A 22,854-nucleotide genomic window follows, 5' to 3' on the forward strand; every position below is an offset into this window, starting at 1 on the left:
CTGGGTTTGCGCTTATCCTTGCCTTCTGAGTTTAGTCCTTCCTCTGTCCTCAAATCCTGACTCGTCTTTAAGTCTGTTGCTTCTGGCAGGCCCCCTTTCCTTGGCTCTTTGGGGGGGGTGATATTGGGGTGTTTGCTGTGGAGGGGCACAGGCAGCAGATGGCCTTCTCTGGAGACGCAGAGGCTTTGGGACTTTCCAGGGCATGGGTGATAATCGAAGTGACAACTGGACAGTTGGAAGAGGAAAGTCACAGCTAAGCAGGCCACCAGAGCTTTCCGCGCCCTCATTTCTTTGACTGTCTTCTCCAGTTACGGCCTCTTGAAGGTCATTTTTCCTTTATGGCAATTGGCCCAAGTCTCCAGCTCTAGAGCTTATGCCGTAAACATCATTCCTTCAATTTAACTTCAAGCTGACTATGTTGTCCTCACTTCTACACAGAGGCCCCACCCAGAGCAGCCCTATCTTTGGGCCAGTCTTTTCCATGTGAATCCTGAATGTGATGCGTGTGCAGCGAATATACATTAGCAATAAGCCCACTATTTGAAGTTAAATACAACTAAGAGGAGGAGTGATATCAGCTCACAGATGTCTTATCTGTGATGGAGACCCAACTTCCCCAAACTGTGTGCCCCAAAGAACGGGTTCCTGATCTGCAGGATTTACATCACTCATTGAACCGTAAAGCTGGGGGTTCCCAAAAAGACCATGGTGCATGTGCCTGGTTCTGGGAAAGCAGAGGGAGCCGGGGCCTCCTGGGAGGTGTGTTAGCAGCAGATGTTCTATTGGAGGAAAACGATCCTTGTTTGCGTGCGGCTGGCTCGTGTGTAAGATGGCATCGCCTCGTCCCTGCTCTGTGTCGACTGGGCTTTGAGGGCAAAGCAGGTGAACCGGTTTCTGCCGGCCACATGGCAGGTGACCAGAGCTCAGGGCGTTTTGCCTCTGAACAGTGTGACAGTGACAAGGCCAGGGGAAGAATCACCTGTGGGCTTTGCCCCAAGACATGTCCCCCTAAGGGTTCAGTGGCCGCACTCCCTACCTGCCTCCCCCTCGCTGCAGCAAACAGCTGTCACGGTGGGCATGGGCTGGGACCCTCAGGTGTGTGGGAACTGCCAACTCGTGAGCTGCCAGGACCACGCCTGTCCTGCTGACCCAGGGCAGCCCTGAGGCAGGCACACGGCACAGAACAGTGAATGGGAGGAGTCTGGGCAAGGCCTCTCTCCTACTGGCTCCAGGCTGCCCTGTTCCTTTGGTCTCTCTAGGAAGGTTCAAGAGACGTTTGCGCCTTTGCTCTATTTGTTTTCTCGTTTGGGAATTGATGGAGCCTCTTACACCAGCACAGGAACCAAGGCTATGGTACTGGTCTGTGCGCAGCTTTCCTCTGTCCCGTCCTACTGCTCCCTCCGGGACATGGAGGCCACTGCAGGGTCTAGTCCTGGGTTCTTATTGTATTGCTTAAAGGGTAGTTGCTCTGAATGGGGGTTTGATGGCCAGTGGAGACAGGAAGCCCCCCCCGCCCCCCCCCCCCCCCAGAGTTAGAAGTCAGCTCTTAACAGTGTCCTTGGTGTGGTATGATCGGCAGAAGAACAGTCCCTACAGATGTCACTTCCTAGTTATGGGAACTTGTGACTGTATTGGGTCACATGGCAAAGGGGATTAAGGTTGCCAGTGGGCTCACCCTGATGTTGGGAAATTGTCCTGGATTGTCCAGTGGGGCCCTTCATCACAGGGTCCTTAAAAGTGGGAGAGGGGGCCAGAGTCAGTGTCAGAGTGATGCCCTATGAGAAAGACTCCATCTGCACTGCTGACTTTGAAGGAGGAGGAAGGGGCCATAAGCCAAGGGAGGAGGGCAGATTCTAGAAGCTGGAAAAGGCAGGAAAACGGATTGTCCCCTGGAGCCTTAGGAAGGAACACAGTCCTGCGGACACCTGAGTGTAGCCCAGTGAGACCCAGCCTGACTTCTGGCCTCTGGAACTGCAAGATAATACACCATGTTGTTTTAAGTCCCTATTTTTGTGGTGACTTGTTACAGCAGCCATGGGAAACTGATATACTCAGGGTAGAAGTGCTTTGTGAAAGAAGCGGAAGGGGAGACACGTGTCATTTCTTCATCCGTGTTTTGCTCATTTCTGACTTTTTGGTGACTCTGCCTCTGTATCTAGGAGGACTCTTTCCCTGGGTATAAATCACCACATCTTGGGGAATGAATTTTGGGTAACAGATGTCTTAACTTCATCCCTGTAAATATTAACTAGAGGAGAGCCCCACCCCACCACTGCCACGCAGAGTCACAAAAACCTCCCTGCCTCTGGGCCAAGTATCAGTGGCCACGTGGCTCCTAGGGGGAGGGAGGAGGGAACATGTGTGGTTAACAGCAGGCCTGCTGCTGCTCTCTGGCTCCAACCCAGCAGCAGGGCTGGTTCTGAACGGGGCTGGGAAAGAAGAAATCTGCGACCCTTCCCAGCCCCACCCCCATTCTCTTGGGGCTGCTGCAGTTTCTGACATCTTTCTTCTGCAGGCACACCCCACCCCCCCCCTCCACACCACACTCTCCAACCACCTCAAAACCCCTCTCCTCCTGGAAGCAACCTTGAGCTACCTTCATCACCAGTGTAACTTACTCCTGCAAGCCACAGAGGGCCAAGAATAGTTCTCAAAGGTGTTCTAATTGTTAAAGACTTGCAGGTTAATAGGAAAGAATGACTCCCTAGTTGGGAGAGTTTCTGCAGAGAGTCTTTTGTTTTATGAGGGTGTGTGTTTTTTCTGAGGGGAGGCCAAGTTGATCTTTCCTTTCAAATTACACAATAATGTATCTTGCAAAAATGTGGTAGTCCTACCTGGTGGTCACTGACGGCTCAGAACTGTGCAAAGTTCAACTTGTAATCGTGTCAATCAGAGATGGTTAAAAGCCAGCACTGTATTTTTATTTGATACCTTTTAAAATCTTTGCCTTTTTTTTTTTTTTTGCACACCCAAGCTAATGCACATTCCAGATCTTGGCCTGACTCCATCTCTGTATTCCTTGTGCCAACTGCCAGGTTGGCATCGCTCTCTTTTCCATCAACAAAAACATGGCATTTGAAACTCTACTGAAGATGGCATCCTGGTAGGCCCTTCATAAAAGGGACTCCTCAGAAATGTCTTGGACTCAGGAGCTTATAATCTAAAATCAACAGTACTGACGAGGACATAACCATTTTAAAGTAAAGATATTAAGTGAACGCATTCGAGGAGAATGAGGTTTTTTATCATTGTCACAATTCTACCTAGAGCTGTTTCTCTATCCACCTTCATCTCAGGATTTGGGGAGAGGATTTATAATATTGGTACAAAGTACTTCGAGCATCTAGAGCTGCTATTTTTATTTCAATTAACTCTAAGTCTTACTAGTGTGCAAAAAGTCAGAGAGCTGTTTCTGGCTACAGGCTTCACTGGTTTTGTGCAATGTCTTAGGATCGCTGCTGATGGCATTTAAAAATTGTGCTAGATGTTGCCCGGTCCCCACCTCTATCCGGGTAATAAGGAGACTAAGTCTAGCCCATAGAAAGACCCCAGACCCGTGAAGGGGATTTGGGTGTTCAGCTTCTCTGGGTTCTGTACCTGGCAGCCTTTCTGGAGCACAGCTTTCTGGTCTCCCAGGGTGTTCCCTGCAGGACACCGGGTCCTTAAGGTCACAGGTGTAAACTGCTCTGACATCTGATCAAGAACCACGCAAGGTCATGTGTCTTGTGAATTCAAGGACATTAGGAAGATTTCCCATTAGATTGCTTGGCCTTTTCCAGGCCCTGGCATTGCTGCTGGCAGCCTGCCCTCAGTGCGGTGACCTGAGCTCCCTTTGTCAGTGGCCACAAGCTCCCTGGCCTTTTCCTTGCCTCCATCCATATGATTCCACCTCAACCTGGCCTCTTTGGGTGCAAGCTTCCTGGTCCCAAACATCTTTAAAAAAATTAATATATTTTATTTTTCAGGGCAGTTTTATTTATTTATTTTTAAAAATATTTATTTATTTATTGGCTTCAGGGGGTCTTTGTTGCTGCATGCGAGCTTTCTCTAGTTGTGGTGAGTGAGGGCTACTCTTCGTTGCGATGCACGGGTTTCTCACTGCGGTGGCTTCTCTTGTTGCAGAGCACAAGCTCTAGGTGTGTGGGCTTCAGTAGTTGCGGCACACGGGCTCAATAGTTGTGGTTCATGGGCTTTAGAGCGCAAGCTCAATAGTTGTGGTGCACAGGCTTAGTTGCTCCACGGCATGTGGGATCTTCCTGGAGCAGGGATCGAATCCGTGTCCCCTACATTGGCAAGCGGATTCTTAACCACTGTGCCACCTAGCAAGTCCCAGGGCAGTTTTAGATTTGCCAGAAAATGGGCAGGAAGTATGGCTCTTCCAGGTTCCACTATTATTATTTTTTCATTGTGGTAAGGCACATGTGGCATATTTTGAATATTGACCACTTTGAAGTGCACAGTTCTACAGCATTAAGTGCATGCTTATTCTTGTGTGGCCATCATCCCTGACCATCCCCAGGACTCTTCCCTCCTCTTCCCCCAGACCCACTCCTCCTGCCGGGATCTTTCTCTGTGCACCTGCTCCTGCTCCTTCCAGTGGAGTCTTCCAAACAGCCCCTGTCATCCCAGCCCACAGTGCAGGTGTCAGGCCCTTGATTAGCTCTGCCTCGCTCCCTATCAGTCTCCCCTCCGTTTTCTGTGCCCCCTTGGAGGCATCAGCCCTCCTCTGTGCCTAGATATCATCCTGTTCCTTGGCTTGAGCCCCAGCTCTGACATCCTTTAAGGATCGCCTCCACCAGCTCCTTCAGAGCCCTGTCCCTTATGTAGTGCTCCCCAGAGACTTTCCAGCTGCCCCTCCTGTGGGCCATGATGTGGACCCTGATGTGGAGCAGTCACATGCCCCCTACGGACCTCGTGAGTGCCCTGGAGGGGCACCCAGGCTGCCCCTGTGTCTCTGCTTGGCCCCACCCCCTGCCCCACCTCCAGCCTGGTGAACCTGGTGGGGGCTCCCAGTTAGGACATAGCCTCAGGGACAGGAGACGGGACCAAGTGTGTAGAGGGTGCCCACAGGAGCCTGCAGGTGGGGTGTGAAGGTGGGGTTGGGTGGAGGAGGGGCCTGGGGCCCTAAGGCCAAGACCTTTCCCCTCTGAGGCAAAATATGGAAGCCCGAGAGCCAGGCAGCAGAGGGGCTGGGAGAGGGATGCTATTTGGGCTCCGCAGGGGGCTGCAGCTGGTCAGGGAAGTGAGGGGAGTGGGTGCTTGAGGCAGGCCATCCTCGTCCTCACCCTGCTCCACTGAACCGCCTTCCTGGCCCTCCCCTGGCCTCTGGCCTTCTTCCTCTCTGCCCAAGCTGCTGCCCTTCAGAAGCCCAGGCCTGTGCTCTGCTCCAGATGCAGCTTCCGCTTTCGCGGGGCAGCAGTCAGCACACAGGGAACAGTCCCGGCAATGGGCAGTGAAGAGCCAGGACGGCCGGACCTCAGGAATCTAGGAGGTCGACTTAAATGACAGTACAAGTCGCCCTTTGCTGCTTCCCAAGAAAGGGTTCTGGTCGGATGGATCTAGGGACCCTGGGAGAGCTGGACGCTGTGCTCTGCACCTCTGTGGCGCATCCATTAACCATTAACCTTCCCACTGTCCCGGGTTCTTAGGGACACCCCCAAGGGACAGGCGAGGACCCAGAGAGCTGCCCTGGGCCAACCCACAATTAGGCAAGTCTCGTTGTCAGACCAGTGGGCACCGAAGCCCAGGGACCTCCTCACAGGGTGTCTCTGCAGGCCATTCTGCAGGCCTGCTGCTTCCAGTTCATGACAGGCCACGTTTATTACCCCAGTGACAGATTGGCACTGGGCTGTCGGGCGGGGAGAGGCCGTCTGTAGTCTTGGATCCACCCAACGCCCGCCCTTTAATCCTGTTTAACATCTAACTGGTGACAAACCAGGGGAGGCAGTGGGGGATGGCCCTGGGCAGCCGCCGATGTGTCATTAATTTGTGCTGATAACAGCACAGCCTGAGAAGCAGAGGGGCTGGTGTGCCTCCTGCCAGAGCTCTGTTCTCCGCCTTCCTCTGGGCGTGGAGGGGAACAGTGGGTAAATGGTTCCCTGTCTGAAATGGGGATGGGGTCACCTGGGTGCCTCCCTCCTCCAGACCTGCTGGGTAGGGATTTGTCCTCTGAGTTTCTTAAAGCCCCCTGGTTTAGAAAAGCACTGCATCAGATAGCCTTAGAGTCTCTGGGCACCAGTGCTGTTTTGGTCGAGCCGTGCATTCTTAATGGGCCCTGCATGATTTGGGGGCAGTCACACCCCAAGGGCATTGCCCTGAGCTTTGGGCGGGGAGAGCCTCCATTCTCATCTGGGAGGTGGCCCGGCAGCCACTGTGCTCTTTGGGATTCTTTTCCTTCCCTCTCTTCTGACAGGGTGGGGGGTAAACTCAGATTTATCTTCACCAGCTGGAGGACTTGGGTAGAACTGCCAAATTAGGACACTGCCAACTCGGATTGTGGGAGCTGACTAGAAATTCACACTGAGCAAGGAACCCAGCCTCTGCTGACTCGCATGTCGCCTGCCTTCCCCCACAGTGGTCGGCCACAGGACACGAGCTGTGATTCGGGAGCTGGGGGCCATGTTGGGGGGGCTGTGGTCCCGCGTGGTAAAGTGGACAACAGGTGATTGTCACTCCCCACCTGGATGGAGGTGAGGGGCCCCTGGCAGGACCCACTGGGTGTGAGGCATTCTGGACACATGGGCCTTGCGTTCTAAATAGCAACAAGCCATCTCTTTAAACAGAAGCAAAATAAAGCAGTAAGGGGGATTCCAGGGGAAAGTACTGCAGGGGGTGGGGATGCCAGCAGGGAGGGTGCGTTTGGAGAGCTTGCTCTAGGCTCGTTCCTTTGGCCCAAATGAGGAAGCTGTGGCCGGTGGGCCTCTGGAACTGCTGAGTCCTGAGGAGGGCAGGACTGGCTGGGCACAGTCACCATGTCAGCTGCCAATGAGCAGAGCCCGGTTTACGGTACCCCCTGGTGCGCTGCCAGTCCCCACGGAGAGAGGGCCTTCTGTAATCGATGGTGTGAAGGGCAGGCCAGCAAGTTTCTGAAACTGAACTGTATCAATGGTGCTGCAGTGGGGGGGGGGGGGGGGGGGGTTGCTGGGGAAAGAGGTTAAAATGACCCACCTCCCTGCTTCTTGCTGAAGCCTGCCTGTAATGAGAATGGTTCTCCCTGGAGCATGTTGGTACGGTGAGAACCACATGTGTCCATCACATGTGCAGCGTGGGAGAAGTCGAGAGGGTGCAGACCAGAGCACGGACCAGGCCACACAGGTCTCTGGGTCACTACTAAGGACCCCCTCTTTTTAAATTTCCCATAAGATTTTACATGACAAGCATCCCAGCTTTATTAAGCTATAATTGATGTCCCTATTTTTTTTTATCAAGTAACAGTACCAATAAAAACAGGAAATAGCGATGAAAACAACACAAACACTCATTTTAATGAGCTAGTGAACAGTTAACATGTGCGGCCTTTTCAGGTGAATGTATACTTTGAGTTAGGCTTTTTGAAATATCAAAAGTAGTTCATTGAAAATGGAAGCCATAAGAAAATTAGAAGGAAATATAAGCCAATGATGACTGGATCTTTGGCTTAGGAAGAATGATATAAAGTGTAAAATTGATAAAAAGAAATCACTAAGGAAAAGTTACCATCAATTTGCCTAGAAGTTTAAAACCTCTGTATTTCAAAATGGGTAATATAATTAAAAGGCAAACAACAAATTAGGAAAAACATACAGCAACTATAGCAAAGGAATAAGATCTTTGCTATATAAAGAGTTCTTTCATATCAATAAGAATTCTGACACCCCAGCAGAGAAATTGGCAAAGTATCCCAACAAGCAATTCATAGGAAGAACACAAATGTTTAATAAACATAGGACAACCTGTTCAAGTGCATTGATTATCAGAAAACCATTTTCCAATGACCAAATTAGCAAAAATTCAAATCCCTAAAATCTCTGGTATCTTTTTGGAAATCCACTGGACATTATGTCAGGGGTCCAGTTTGTCCTCCTAAGGAAAGAGTCAGGAATCCCAGAAATTATCCTAAGGAAATAGTGAGGATACAGATAAAGATTTATGTATAAAAATGTAAAGTTTATTATTTAAGTAGCCACTATTTGGAAACCAAATTATCTAGCGATGGTGGCTGGCTCAGGAATGGTGCATCCTTGTAATATATTTATAGCTATTAAGATGGAGGGTTGATATTTTTGCATTTTTAAATTAGTTAATAATGTGGTATATTAGTACTCTGACTGCCATAAAAAGTATATTAAGTATACTTTAATATACTTAAGTATATTAAGCCACATATTGGGTGGCTTAAGCGTAGAACTTAATTTTCTCACAGTGTTGAAGGCTGGAAACCTGAGATCTTGGTGTTGAAGTGTTGGTTCCTTCTGAGGCCTCTTGGCTTGTAGATGGCTGTCTTCATATTCATGTTGCATTCTCCGTGTACAACTGTGTCTATCTCCACATTCCCTCTTTTTAAAGGATACCAGTCACTGGATTAAGGCCCACTCTAATGACATAATTCTGACCTGATTACCTCTGTATAGAAGCTACTCTCAAATAAGGTTGAATTTTGAGGTGTAGGGGTGATAACTTTAAAATATGAATTTTGGGAGGATACATTTCAGCCTGTAACACATGGAAAAATATATCTATGTTATAACTGAAACCAAGATATGGTATAATTCCAGCAGATGGTTTTGTTTTGTTACGATAGACACAGAAGATAGTAGAAAATACACAGATATTTTTGGATGTGTGAGTTAAGGGACATGTATTCTTTATACTTCTCTGAACATATTTCATAATTTAAAACAAGAAAAAACTTTAAAATAATAGGTCAAGGATTCTCCATTTCTAGTTTGATAGAGAGCAGAGGTTGGGAACCAGTTTTAATTGAGATGAAATAAGCTCACCAAGGAACAAATTCATTGAAAAAATACTTGAGCATTGTCTGAAGAGAGTAAATATTAATAGCTAATGTTTAACAGACCTGCCGGATCTACCCAGGCACGTTGTGTCCCCCTCCCCACCCCGTGAACAGCCTGAGGGTGGAGCTGGGGGATTGTTGTTGCTCACCCTGGTTGGAAGGGGGGAGGCTGGAAGCCACAATTCCATGCAGGAGGACAAAGGCCTCACATCCAGGTGTGTCTACTCCCCAGGTGACTTGGGGTGTGCGGCACCTGTTTTCTCGTTTGCGAAACCGCGCTTTTAGGACGTACCTTCCAGGGCTGCAGTGGGGTTTCACAGCCAACATGGGGAAAACGCTATCTTGTGAACACTTGTATTTTGGAATCCCCTTCAGAGCTTCTAGCACATTCTTTTGATTATCCTTAACGGTGGCAAACCCTCTTCACTTAAAGATGGTGTGGTTTTTGGAATCAGCTGAGCGTTGTTTGCAGCTCATTCTGGCGGTTAGGGCGATTAAACTAAGTGATACCATTCGAGGAGGTGGGCTCCAGCCCTGCCCCAGCCTCTCCCACCCAGAGGCCATGGGCCCCAGGGGGCCACTAAGCACCTGGAACGTGGCTGATCTGAACTGAGTTGTGCTTAAGTGCAAAATATACACCAGACTCTGGAGATTTAAAGAATGTAAAATAGCTCATCATTTTTCCATATTGATTCCATGCTGAAATGATACTATTGGGGATATAGTGGCTTAACTAAAAATATATTATTAAAATGAATTTTCCCTCATTTCTTTTTACTTTTTAAAAATGCGGCTACCAGGAAAGTTAAAATTGCACATGAGCCTCGCATTGTGTGTCTCCTGGGCAGTGCTGGGTTGGAGAAGGGAATTCATTTTCTTGTATGGCTCATTAACTGATCTTGTAACTCTGGAATGATTCTTGAATTCTAAAAATATTTCGGACAATGGAATGAAGTCATCATTAGAATAAGAATATAGCTTTACCAGATGATTAATTGGAAAGAAAACACATATTTTGATGCGTAGGTTCCAGTTTGGTTTAAGTTTCGAACACTGGTTGTCAAACATCACGTGTCTTGAGTGTTCAGACAGGAGAACTCAGTGGTTAAGACAGACAGATACGCCCCCTCGACCTGGGGAGGCCAGAAATCTTCCCCAGAGGTCAGGCTGGAGGGGATTTGGGTAGCAAGGAGCACCCCTGCCCCAAGTATCGAGAAAGTAGTCTGAGCCAGGGGTCAGCCACGTACAGCCCATGGACCAAATCCAGGCTTCCACCTGTTTTGTACAGTGCACAAGCTAAGGATGGTTATTACGTTTTTAAATGGTTGAAAAAATTGGAAGACTTCTGTGAGACATCAAAATTATATGGAATTGGTGTGAGTATCTATTAATAAAGTTTTGTGGGAGCACACCTGCCTGAGTACTGTCTGCTTTCACACAACAGGGCAGAGTTGAGTAGGCTCCACAGTGACTGTTGGGCCCACAGAGCCAAAAATACTTTCTTTCTGGCCCTTTACAGCACCAGCTTGCTGTCCTCTGGGCCAAGCGGTCAACTTGATTCTGCAGCCCACATTGAAAGTGGGGTCTCAGGCATGGGGGATGCCTGAGAAGGGTGGATTCGGGCCCTGGACATGGCTGAGAATGGAGGGGCATCTGTGGCTCAGGGCTGAAGAGGCAGGAACCCCAGCTGGTCCTGGGTCCCCGGGGCTGGTGATTTTCAAGGTCATCCTAATGTTGGGAACCTCAGCAATGACAGAGAAGAGAGTGATGGATTTTTCTGGGTAAAGACGCAAGAACGGGAAGGGTGGCTCTTGGGCTGGCAGGGAACTGTTAGAAGGATGCTGTGTTTGGGGGAGTTAGTAGCCATGGAAACAACTGGAAATATGCAAATAGAGGGGAGATCAGAGCAAGGGGACACAGAGGGGCACCCAGAGAGCCATAAGGAGCTGAGGATCCAGCCTGGAGCAGCCTGGTCCCAGGACACTGAAGGAAATCATCACTGAGACCACCCCTACCCTGCTGAGCCAGCTGGACCCCCAGCCCCTCCCCCCAACCCGGCCCAAGAACCTGTCCAAGTGCTGGACGCGGAAAGAACTCCATTTAGGGAACATTCTAAATCAGCCCTGGATTTAGGGGTAAGTGTACAAAGTGCAGAAAGTGCAAAGAACAATATAACTTACCCTGAGAACCTCCTCCCGTTGATAATTAAAAAACATTTTTATCGTGGCATATACGATGACATAGGGAATTCCCTGGTGGTCCAGTGGCTAGGACTCTGCACTCTCATTGCTAAAGGCGCGGGTTCAGTGCCTGGTTGGGGAACTAAGATCCCACAAGCCGTATGGCGCAGCCAAAAAAAAAATGACATAAAATTCACCCTCTTAACCATTTGTAAGTGCACAGTTCAGTGGCATTAGGGACAGTTGGGTACATTGTTGTGCAACCATCACTACCATCCATTTCGAGAACTTCATCTTCTCAAATTAAACTCCTCTCCATTAAACACTAACTCCCCAGCTCCGGGCACCCACCCTTCTATTCTCTGTCTCTATGAGTTTGACTATCCCAGGTGCCTCATGTAAGTGGAATCATACAAACTCTGTCCTGTGACTGGCTGGTTTCACTGAGCATGTCCTCAAGGTCCATCCATGTTGTAGCAGGTGTCAGAATTTCCCTCCTTACGGCTGAATGATATCCCATCGTATGGACAGACTCCATTTGGTTTATCCATTCCCGGTCAATGATTTTATCATATTGGCTTCAAGTCTTTTTTGTCTTTTTCTGAGAGCTTGAGTTGCAGCTCCTCTGTGATGCTCCCATCCCAGCTACCCCAGCCCCCCGAGGCTGGCCTGCACCCTGCCCAGCATGACCTGAGTCTCAGACATCCATGATCTCTGACCAGGAAATAACTTCACACACATGTCTTCATTGACACAGGCAACATCTGCCTGTGGTCAGCCCACTCCCAGCGTGGAGGGCCTCCTTCATAAGCCCCATCGACAGGACCGTCTAGTTGGTTCACACAGCTGCTGCCTGGGCTTTTGTTTCATTTTTGCTGGAATTAAAATTGCTTTTTGCCAGTGTGTTGGGTTTTCGTTTCATGTTCTCAGTCCTTCCATTTCCTCTTCTGTGAATCGCCTGCTTTTCCTCTTGGGATATTGCTCCTTTTTGCAGGGAGTCTTTAAGAGTTCTGTTTATATTCTGGATCTGACCCTTTGATTTCTAGTTTATTTTTTTAAAGAATGAGTTGTATGTTAACTCAGGTCCTTCACCTGTCACTTGTGACCCCTTCCCAGAGTGTGTTGGGACGTCAGGCTGGGTTTTGGGATGATGAGGACACACGGGGCAGGTGAGGGTGGAGAAGGCTGGGAAAGGTGGGAAGGAGGAAGGAGAACCAGGATGTTCCCTGGGAAGCACTGCAGAGGCTGAGAATCTCAGGAAGGAAAGGACACAGGGGTGAACTCTGAGCAAAGAGAAAGCCTGGGGGTTTTATGAAATTGCTGCCATGGGAACAGGTTCCTCTAGACCAGTTCTCTCTCTCTGTCTCTCTGTCTCTGTCTCTGTCTCTGTCTCTGTCTCTCTCAGGGGGAGGGGAGGCGGGAGTGGGGGGGTTCACCACGCGGCTTGTGGAATCTTAGTTCCCGGACCTGGGATTGAACCTGGGCCCATGGCAGTGAAAGCACGAAGTCCTAACCACTGGACACCAGGGAATTCCCTAGACCAGTTCCTAACAGGGTGATTTTGCTCCCTGGGGACACTGGGGACATTTGCAATGCCTGGAGACATTTTTGGTTGTTATAGTGGAGATCTGGTGGGTGGAGGCCAGGGATGCTTCAAAACACCCTACAATGCACAGGACAGCCACCATCACTAAGAATGACCCAGCCCCAAGTGTCTGTAGCACCACACTTGAGAATCCAGCTCACCTGCCATATGGCCTTGTGCTAGCAGGACCACTTCTGTGGTTTCTAGCCTACTAGTATGGGGCAGGATGCTTCCCTAGGGATACCCAGTCCAAGTTCATAACCTTGGGCTACGCCTTTCCTCTCTCTTCCTCCCCCAGGCAGGTCTGGAAGAGCCCTGCCTGGGCCCCAGTGTGCAGAGGATGGAAACACTCCCCCGGCAATGTCTCTGGGCCGCCTCCTTCGCCGGGCCTCCTCCAAAGCCTCAGACCTCCTGACCCTCACCCCGGGTGGCGGCGGTGGGCCCCCCTCTATCCTGGATGGGGAGATCATCTACTCCAAGAACAATGTCTGCGTGCACCCGCCGGAGGGGCTGCAGGGGCTGGGGGAGCACCACCCAGGTGAGCCTGGAGCGGGGAAGCCTGGGGTCACAGCCTGGGAGAGGAAGGCTTGGGGTCACAGGCCTGGGGAGAACTGGCTGATCTCTCTAAAGTTAGCAGGTTCATGCATCACTTCCCCGTTTGCCCTAATTTCCCCATCTGGAAAGCAGACCAGTGACCTTTGACTCATGGAGGGGAGGCCGGACAGTTTAAGGGGAATTAGCCCGTATTTGCAAGTCGAAGAGCGTGTGTTTGCAAGTCAATTTGAGCACTACAGGGCTGCTAGGAGTGTGGCGGGCAGGGAAGTGGGGCATCCTCTTCTGTGGGAACTTGCCCAGTGGGGGGCTTTCCCCCAGGCCCCGGTGAGTGTGTGCAAGAACACAGCCCTCAGGTCAGGCTTTGTGGCTTTGTCCCTTCCTATGGCCCTGAATGCGGGGTAAGGACCAAGTGGGGCGTGAAATGGGCCTGGGAATCTGGGAACATGGAAATCTTTGATCCTGCACACCCTCTGTGCTTAAATCCACTGTTTTGAAATCGGGGAAGAAAAAGACTCTGCAGGGGTGGAGATGGAGGAGGGTCCTTTCCTGACCCTCTGCATGGGAGCCCGGAGTTACCCTGGGCCATTCCTGGGACACTCCAGCCCATGGCTCTCCTTAGTGCCAGGAGTGGGGAAATTTTCCTGTGGTGACAGTGACTTTGCTGTCTTTTGCCAAGCCACAGAGAAAGAAACTGAAGTTTTTCCAGGGCTCCAGTTGTATTCTGAGCTCCAAAATGGCAAGTTCCCTTGTGCACTAAGGCAGTGAGCACAGATTCTCTTTGCAGGAGTGTCACTGACTGTGATTGTCCTGGGACTGGGGGCCTGGGGGTGTTAGACCTGGTTACGGCAGCCCAGCACTCACACCTGAGTCCCTCAGGCCTGCTGCTCCAAGGAAACATCAAAAAGATGGGTTAGTGATACTAGAGGCCTGTGTGGTCCTTTGTTATTTGTGCAAATGACTTACAGTAGATAAATGTATTGCACAACAACCTCATGAGAGTGTCCAGAGCCTGGGCAGCCTCTCTCTCTCTCTCTCTCTGTCTTGGACAGGAGGCTGGTGCCCAGAGGTGTTCCCCAACGCCAGCCTGGGGTGGAGGTGGGGTGAGGGCAGGCCCTGGGCTCTTCCGATGGCCTCCCTAGGCTGCTGAAGGGTGCTTCCAGGTCCCCAGTCCCAGTGCACCTGCAGCCTGGCTGCAGCCCACCTGAGTCCAGACGGAGGTGCCACATCAGACATCAGTACATTTTAAAGTTATGAATTACAGTCAGATCTGGGCACTTTAATGCATGCAAATTATGTGTCAACAAAGTACTGAATAAATAATTTAAAAAACAACAAGTTTAAATTATGCTAATGAACTCTTTGAAAATTATTCTGTCCTCCTGCCTCGATAATCATATCTTTATACTCGCCAGCCTGGAAGCTTAGGTGCAGATTTAGAATCATCAGACCCTCCAGGTTCCAAAGCAGGAGAGCTGGCTTCCAGCCCCAGCTCTTTCCTGTACTACAGGGGCCCCAGGCGTTCTCCTGGGGACACTATAGCCCCCACATTCAGCTCTGGTGAGGAGTCCCGAGCAGGCCCTGGAAGCAGACTCTGAACCGTGAGGGTGGGGGGTTCCATGGTCCTGGCCCCTGGAGTGTGCTCTAGAAGGGGTTGCAGGCTCTGGGTGGCGTGTCACCTTGACCCTGTGGACACCTATCACGGGACCAACTCTGAGGACTCCGGGGGCCGGATACAGAGGTTCTAGGCCTCGGTCTGAGGGTGTTACATGTTCTGGGCATAAAACAAAAAGAATAGCAGCAGTCTTTGGAGGGCCTCTGGTATCATCCTGTTGTGATGGGAGGCAAGGGAGAGGGGGCCAGAGGTCTCAGGCTCCCTTCTGGACCCAAAGCCATGTGATCCAAGTGGAGACACTTGACCTTAACCCGAACGTTATCCTCCTGCACAACTGGCTGACAGCCCCCGAGTTCACCCCCCTCTCTTGGAAATGGGAGTGAGGCTAAGGATTCTGGGTTGAACCAGAGCCCCAGGGCATGAAAGGGGCCCTAGCTCCTGCCTCAGGGGCTTCTCAGAACAGAGACCAGGAGGCTTGGGAGCCTGGTGCAATAGGCCCAGGAGTCAGGACATCTCAAAATGGCAGGTGCTGCAGGAGGAAAGGCCACCTTCCCTCCAGACTGAGTATTCCAGGGCTTGAAGAGCCCACCAACGTGCTGCCGGCCTTGGGGAATCGCTCTTCTTGTTTTTGTCAGCAATGCAGAGCATGATATCGAGATGGCCCCTTCTTCCAAAAAGCAGTGTTAAAGAAGAAATGCTAAGAATCCACAGCCAACTGGAAAAGGCCCAAATGCCACTCATCTTGGATTTATTCTTTTTGTGACATAGCAATAAAATCTGCAGCCTGCATCCCTCCTAAGATTGTGGAGAGGCTGTGAAGCTGGTGGGGCTTCCGGGCCCCTGTGCTCCTCCCCAGTTCCCTGGGCTTGCCCAAACCGGGAGGCTGATGGAGGCAGGGAAGCTCTAGAGCCCCCAGACAGTGGACAGGGTGGGGCTCTGAAAGAGAGGAGGAGGGAAAGCATAGGACAGGCTGCTGGCTTGAGGACCCGGGCCCCCTGGATCTGCTAAGGGTGTGTGCTTAGAAAACACCCACAGCGCTCATTCATCCTGAGCTCAATTGTATCCCTCAGGTGTGTTTTCTTAGGGCCAGACTGTGTCTGGAGCCCAGCTAGTCTGCACAGCACCACAGTTTTACTAACCCGAGTGTGGCTCCTACGAGAAAACAGCCAGAGGCATGCATGGCCCTCCCTAACCGGCTGTGCTCCTGACCCCTCATAGGCTACCTGTGCTTGTACATGGAGAAGGATGAACTGCTGGGGGCCACCCTCATCCTCGCGTGGGTCCCCAACTCCCGGATCCAGAAGCAGGACGAGGAGGCACTGCGTTACATCACCCCTGAGAGCTCCCCCGTGCGCAAGGCACCCCGCCCTCGGGGCCGGCGCACCCAGAGCTCGGGGGCCCCCCACCAGTCGTCCCCCACGGAGCCCAGGCCCACCCTGATCCCCAGAGACGAGGATATCCTGGTGGTGGCCCAGAGCATCCAAGACCCCGAGCATGTCAGCCCTTCGCCTGAGGATGGGGAGAAGCTGGCCCCGGACTTGGGGACCGACGGCTCCCTACCGGCCTCGCAGCCGGCCCACAGCGACTCGGGAATCTTGTCAGCGGTCAGTTCACAGGACGGGATGGAAGAGGGCCGGGAGCTGCGACCCGAGGCGAGCGAGGAGGAGGGCTCCTTGGAGCTGTCGGCCGAGGGCGTGAGCAGGGCCAGCTCCTTCGACTCAGACTCAGAGGCCTTCTCTTCACCCTTCTGCCTCTCGCCCATCAGCGCCGCCCTCGCGGAGAGCAGCAGCTCTGTGTTCCTGGAGAGCGAGAGCGGGTGAGTTCCTGACTCCCCCCTGCCTCTCTGGGACCGAGAGCAATGGCATGTGTCTCAGCTCTGCTAAATGAGCGCTAAGAACACCTGCATCCCACCCTGCAGGCACCAGAGCCTCCGTCCTGTCCTCTCACTTCACATCACCCCAGGGGATTGTGACAGACGCACAGCCCAGGGGAGGGGGGGGACTGGGGTTCCCTCCTCCTTCTCACCCCTTCCCTGAGACTAAACATTCCCTGCCAGGTCTGATCTGCCCCATAACCCCACCCAAACCCCCTGGTGCCAGGCCCCAGGAGTCCTGGCGTCTCTTGTGCTCATACTGGAGGGACAAGAGATGGCCGGTCATCCCACAACCCCGAGCAAACTCTGGGAGGCCTGGGTGTCAGCAGAAGGCTTGTGGGGGTGGCCTGGTCCCCAGCCAGGCTCTGTGCTCTGCCTGGAGCCAAGCCAGGCACGTGGCCCGGCCTGCCAGAGGGTCCCTTAGGCCTTTCTACTTCTCACACCCTCAAGCTGTAAGAGGCTGGCACACAGCCCCAGGGGGAAGTTGGCAGCATTTAGAGTACAGCCCGAGAGCCCAGGGGAACCAGATGCCTGGGCACATTGGCAGGCTTATTTCACTAGCCACACACGCAGGGGCCTGGAGGGGCAGCAGTGAGACCCGCCCCCTGCCTGATGAGGGAGGGTTGTCGCAGTCTCGTGGTGGCCACCACAGAACATCATTAGGGGTCCTCAGGGCCTTGCAGAGGCGGGTGCGCACAAGACCCGTGGACCACAGGCTTGGGCTAACCCAGAGCAGCTGGGGAAGGTGTGGGATGGGCAGGCATGGGACTTCTGTAGCCCCTTTTCATGCTCAGCTGTGGTCCTTGTTCTCATTAGGTGTCTAGGCTTACAGTGGTGATGGTGAGGACAGTAAGCTCTGATGTTAGTCAAATCGCACATAATTACCGAGCTCACAATGTGAGCTGGGCATGTGATAAGTGTGGATGGTCTGAGCTTTGCCTAGGCACTGGGCATGTGTGCCCTGGATTAATTCTTTTTATGCTCACAACCACCCCAAACCCTGTGAGGTAGGTGCTAACATTACCCCCTGTGTATAGAAGGGGAAAGCGAGGCTCTAAGGTTAAGGAACTTGCTGGAGGTCACCCAGCTAATTTAGGCACTGAGCCAGATTTGAACCCTGCTAGGTCTACACCAGACCTAGAGCACATAAGGTCCCACAAACTAATGTAAGCCCAGCAGAAAAGGAGTAGGGCGGAGGAATGAAGAATGCTTTGCTGGCTTCAGCGGGAAGGAATTTGAGATGGATTCTTTCCTGTTTTCTTCCCCTCAGTGAGATGTGGTCCATTAAAGCCCAAGGGTGAACTGATAACATTCGTTTCAAGTGCTGGAGGGCACATATAAGGGGAGCGATCAGCTGTAGCTGAGGACTCCAGTGCCCCATGAGGTTCCCTGAGCTGTGTGCTATTTCCTACCAGGAAACCTGGCTGAGAATGAAACTCAAAGCCCGGCCTGGGTCCTGCCACCAGTGGGGCTCTGTCAGACCTCCCCCTGGTGGTGCCACACTGCCAGCCATTCCCCATCCCCCTCCCTCAGCCACTTTCTCTCTCTATGGATTTGCCTGTTCTGGAAATTTCACATCAGTGGGATTATGCAACTTGTGTCCTTTTGTGTCTGGCTCCTTTCACCAAGCATAATGTTCTCAAGGTCCATCCAAGTGTGTCAGGACTCCATTTGTTTTTATGGCTGGCTAATATTCCCAGCAATTTCTACCTCCACTTGGATTTGGAAGCATTATTCTGTATTGCGTGCAGACTCCTGAGCTACAGCTGGGTGGCGGCTGTCAGGTATGGGAGTTTGGCTGCCCTGTCATGCTTTGGCAACCCTATTTTTACCTTCCAGATCCTTGCTCCACCCAATTTAGTTTAGGGGTCATATGTCTGCTTAGAGCTGCAGGGCGTGCTCGGAAGCCTATAGTGTCATCAGGGAGATTCCTCCTTCTCCGTGGAGACCCAACAATTCAATATTGCTTGCTTTTCTGCCCAATCAGTCCAATTCAGCCAAGGCTTTGGGCTGGGGCAGGATGGCCATGAGTGACGTCCCTCCCTGCCTCCTAGGAGCATGTGCTTCAGTCAGGGGCTAATGTGGAAACAGCCTGTCTTTGAGACAGAACGTGAGCGGTATTACGTGGAGGCACCCTGGTTCCTGACCCAGCTGTGCTTGACAGGTTGCTGGAAGTTTAAAAATAAAAGCAGATGTGGATTCCAAAAGGGGCTGGGCTGGCCCTGGAATCTGCATTTTCTGCCAGGCTGTCCCTGCGGTGCACGTTTACTTGCTTCTTTGCTCTTGGAGCTGAGTTGCAGTTTTGTCTCCCTACCACATCCAAGACCTGGAAGCAAAGCTGGTGCTCCTCCGTTCCCTTCCTCCCCAGCCTCCATACCCCCACCCCCACCCCAGCTCCAGGTGGGTGATGGGCCTGGAAATCTGGATTAAATGGTCAGTAGTACTGGGTGCTACAGAGCAAGTCTTCCCAGCCCGGCGAAAAATGAGAATGCCCCAGGCAGCTTTCAAGCCTCCTGATTCCCAGGCCCACCCAAACTGACTGAACCAGAATGGCTGAGGTGGGGCCTGGACATGGGCAGTATTTGACCTTCCCAAGGGTTTCCAAAGTGTGGCCGGGCTTGCGAACTGCTTCTGTGTTAGGGAATATGGCGAGAGAGGCGTGGGCCTCATAAAGAAGGAGTATGGAGCGAGGTCCTGGAGCACCGGCATCTGCTGGAACAGACACCCCACAGGGAGCTTGTCTTCGAGGACTTGAACGCGCCTATAACATCTCCTGGAGCAGAGGCTCCTCATTTAACTGGGAATTGAGTCCAGGGGAGGGGAGGAGGCAGGCTGGCTCACGGGATCCCTCTAGTGACAGAATGAAGAACTACATGTGGAGGCTGAGCGTGTGGTTGAGCATGGGTGAGAAGGAGCAGTCCCTCATCCGAGAGTCCCTTAAAAATTTTGTTATGTGGCAGGTAGTTCACAGAAGGACTGAGTGGCTAGAATAGCAGTGTCCACTCATGTGTTACCTGTGGAGTATAGCTGGGCACAGCCTCATCCCTAGATGGGAAGGCCACCTGCCACAGCCACCCCACCAGCCCCAACATAGTGATGGGTGGAAATTCTTGACCGTATGAGTATCCAAGGACTGTTGGGAAATGGGTGGACAAGGAGAGCTGTGCTGCTGACTTGTCATCATGGACCATCCTCCTACCAAGGTCTGAGTTCTACAAGCAGGGTTTAGGGTCTGTGGCTCTCTTAGTCCCGTACCTCTGTAGTGTCAGAAATCAAGCCTTTGGATTGAGATGAAGGTGAAGATGGCCATCAGACAAGATAAGTGGCCATCCCATCATTCATTTCTGTCCTGAGACGTACCCAGTCCAGTCTCAAGGGCCAGATGGAAGAGGATGTCATATAATAGGACCCCCATGTGGACCCCTGTGTGGCATGTCAATTGCCCCACCTTGGGGAAGAGTGTGGCCATATGTATGAGCTGAAACATAGCTCCCACTCCCTATATCAAAGGGTGCCTTCTAGAACTCGTCCTAAGAAATAATCTAAATTACAGAGATAAAGCACATTTGCATGAAGATGTTCAGCATGCTATTCTTTATAATGAGGGAAAAGGGGAAGAATCTAGAGAAGGAAACGCATCATTACGGTTTATCTTCCAGGTCAAGGGGTTTTAACGGGGGCCCAAGAGCCCCCTGAAGTCTTATGCCTCTTCCTGTATGTGTGCTTATGGGTGTGCATTTTCCTGAGGAGGGGGTACCCTCCGACTCCCCAGAAGGTTCAGAACCTCAGTACTGCCAGATGGAAGAATGTGCAGTATTTTTAAAGGCTGTGATGCAGTGTGGACATTTATAGTGTATCAAAAACAAAGCAGGTAGTAAATGATGTGCACATTTTGACTGAAACCTATGGAAAGGCCTGATGCATGAATGAGGCTGTCCAAGCAGCGGTACTCACTAGAAATTTCCAGATCTGTGCCTTCGAGATAGCGCCACTGCCTTGCTCAGCTAGGGAACACTTGAAAGGTGGCTAGTGTGACAGACACACTGAATTTTTAATTTTATGTGATACTGATCACGATAAATTTAAGTGGCACATGTGACCACTCTATTGGACAGCACGGGTTGAGAGGAAGCTGTGCCAATATTAGGATAGTGTGGTTGTGAGTAATTTTTCTCTTTTCTCATGTTTCAAAAATGTTACAGTGTGGTTATATTAGATAGCCAGTTAAACCCACAAACAGCTTAGACTGGCTCACCCTTGTCTGCTGTCTTGCATGCTTGTTTTTTTGTTTTTTTTGTTTTTTTTTTTAATTTTATTGGCTGTGTTGGGTCTTTTTTGTGTGGGCTTTCTTTTTAGTTGCAGTGAGCGGGGGCTACGCTTTGTTGTGGTGCATGGGCTTCTCATTGCTGTGGCTTCTCTTGTTGTGGAGCACGGGCTCTAGGCGCGTGGGCTTCAGTAGTTGCAGCACATGGGCTCAGTAGTTGTGGCTCACGGGCTCTAAAGCTCAGGCTCAGTAGTTGTGGCGCACAGGCTTAGTTGCTCCGCGGCATGTGGGATCTTCCTGGAGCAGGGATCGAACCCGTGTCCCCTGCATTGGCAGGTGGATTCTCAACCACTGCCACCTAGGAAGCCCCGCATGCTTGTTTTTTGTTTTTGTTTTTGTTTTTGTTTTTGGGGGGTTATTTTTGGCCATGCCAAGCGAGCAGCCTGTGCAATCTTAGTCCCAAGCATGTGGGATCTTAGTTCCCCAACCAGGGATCGAACCCGTGCCCCCTGCAGTGGGAGCAGAGTCTTAACCACTGGACTGCCAGGGAAGTCCCTTGCATGTGTGTTAATGAGAAGGCCCCCTAGGGCCCTGTGAGGTCCTTCCCATGAAGCTGATGCTGATGGTCTGCCACCCTTGTCCTCAGAGTTGTCATCGGTACCCCTATCCCCAGGGTAAATGTGTGCTGTGTTTCCTCTCTCTCATCCCCTCTTCTTGTCATCCTTGGTGTGTGTTCTTGGGGCAGCCATCCCGAGAGAAGCGTGGCATTCAGGTTACAGAACGAGCTGGGTGGCCTTGCCACGCAGGGTCTCTCGCCATGGCTTCATTGGTACAGTGGTCCAGCCAGCCCAGACGTGGGTCCAGGAGAGCCGGGTACAGCCACAGGGGGACATGGGATGATTACCCTTGGTCGGGGTCCTGCTTAGATGCTCACCTGCCTCTCTACCCCCTCTCCTCTCCTCTTTTCCCATGCACACTATGTTTCGGCCAGCCGGCCCCAGCAAGCTCACCCGTCCCCAGCCTCCCTCCAGCTGGAATGTTCTCCCCTCCCCTGCTGAAACCCCAGCCAGACTGTGGTCTCCTCTGTGACCCCTGCTCACTCTACAGAGCTCCCGCTGCTTTCCCCAGGCGTCTTGTTTGTGTGGCATTTAACATATGCTGCCTCATGCTGTTGATTTTCTGTGCAACTTACCCATCATCTGGACCAGTACCATCCTATAGAACTTTCTGTGGTGATGAATGCTGTCCAGTGCAGTAGCCACTGGCCGCATGTGGCTGTGGAACCCTGGAAATGTGGCTCTGGCAGCTGAGCAACTGGATTTTTAATTTATTTATCTTCACTGAATTTAAAGTTCAATAGCCACAGGCGTCGAGGGCTTCCGCATTGGACACAGCGCAGGTCCAGATGAAACAGTGCTTGTGAGGGGGATGGAGGGAGTAGTCACCCTCCTGGCAAAGAGTAGCCCCTCAAAATGCTCTATTGAGAGAAAAAGGGGAATAGGCCAGAAAAGTGAACAGGTGTCCCTGCCCCCACCCCCATGCAGGGATGGTTTCCTAGGGGGTGGGTGGCAGGAGGGGTCGCAAGTAGAAGCCAGTGAGGAGGGACGGTGACAACGGAGCCAGCCTCGAGGGCAGTGACTTGCGACAGCATGACGGCGCCCACCCCGCAGAGGGAGCCAGGCTGAAATAAATGGCATCTTAAGTGCTTTTTGCCTTTAGGAGGAAAAGGCTCTATGACACCAGAGTATCATCTGTAAAGGCTGAATTATTCATACCTTCTCATTGTCGTTGGT

At 51.6% G+C, this 22,854-nt stretch overlaps 1 protein-coding gene across 2 annotated transcripts in view; it reads left to right on the plus strand.

The window, feature by feature from the left end:
* The window catches only part of TBC1D16 (TBC1 domain family member 16), an 83,280-nt gene that overhangs the window by 3,366 nt on the left and 57,060 nt on the right, over positions 1 to 22,854 (plus strand). For both annotated transcript variants that reach the window (XM_057715737.1, XM_057715738.1), the window contains exons 2-3: positions 13,056 to 13,295; positions 16,143 to 16,740. In XM_057715737.1, coding sequence (XP_057571720.1) covers positions 13,118 to 13,295; positions 16,143 to 16,740 — 776 coding nt within the window. In that variant the 5' untranslated portion in view covers positions 13,056 to 13,117. The remainder of the gene's footprint in view (positions 1 to 13,055; positions 13,296 to 16,142; positions 16,741 to 22,854) is intronic.

This window comes from Hippopotamus amphibius, chromosome 17 (assembly GCF_030028045.1).
Source record: "Hippopotamus amphibius kiboko isolate mHipAmp2 chromosome 17, mHipAmp2.hap2, whole genome shotgun sequence".
In the NCBI taxonomy this organism is placed as follows: Eukaryota; Metazoa; Chordata; class Mammalia; order Artiodactyla; family Hippopotamidae; genus Hippopotamus; species Hippopotamus amphibius.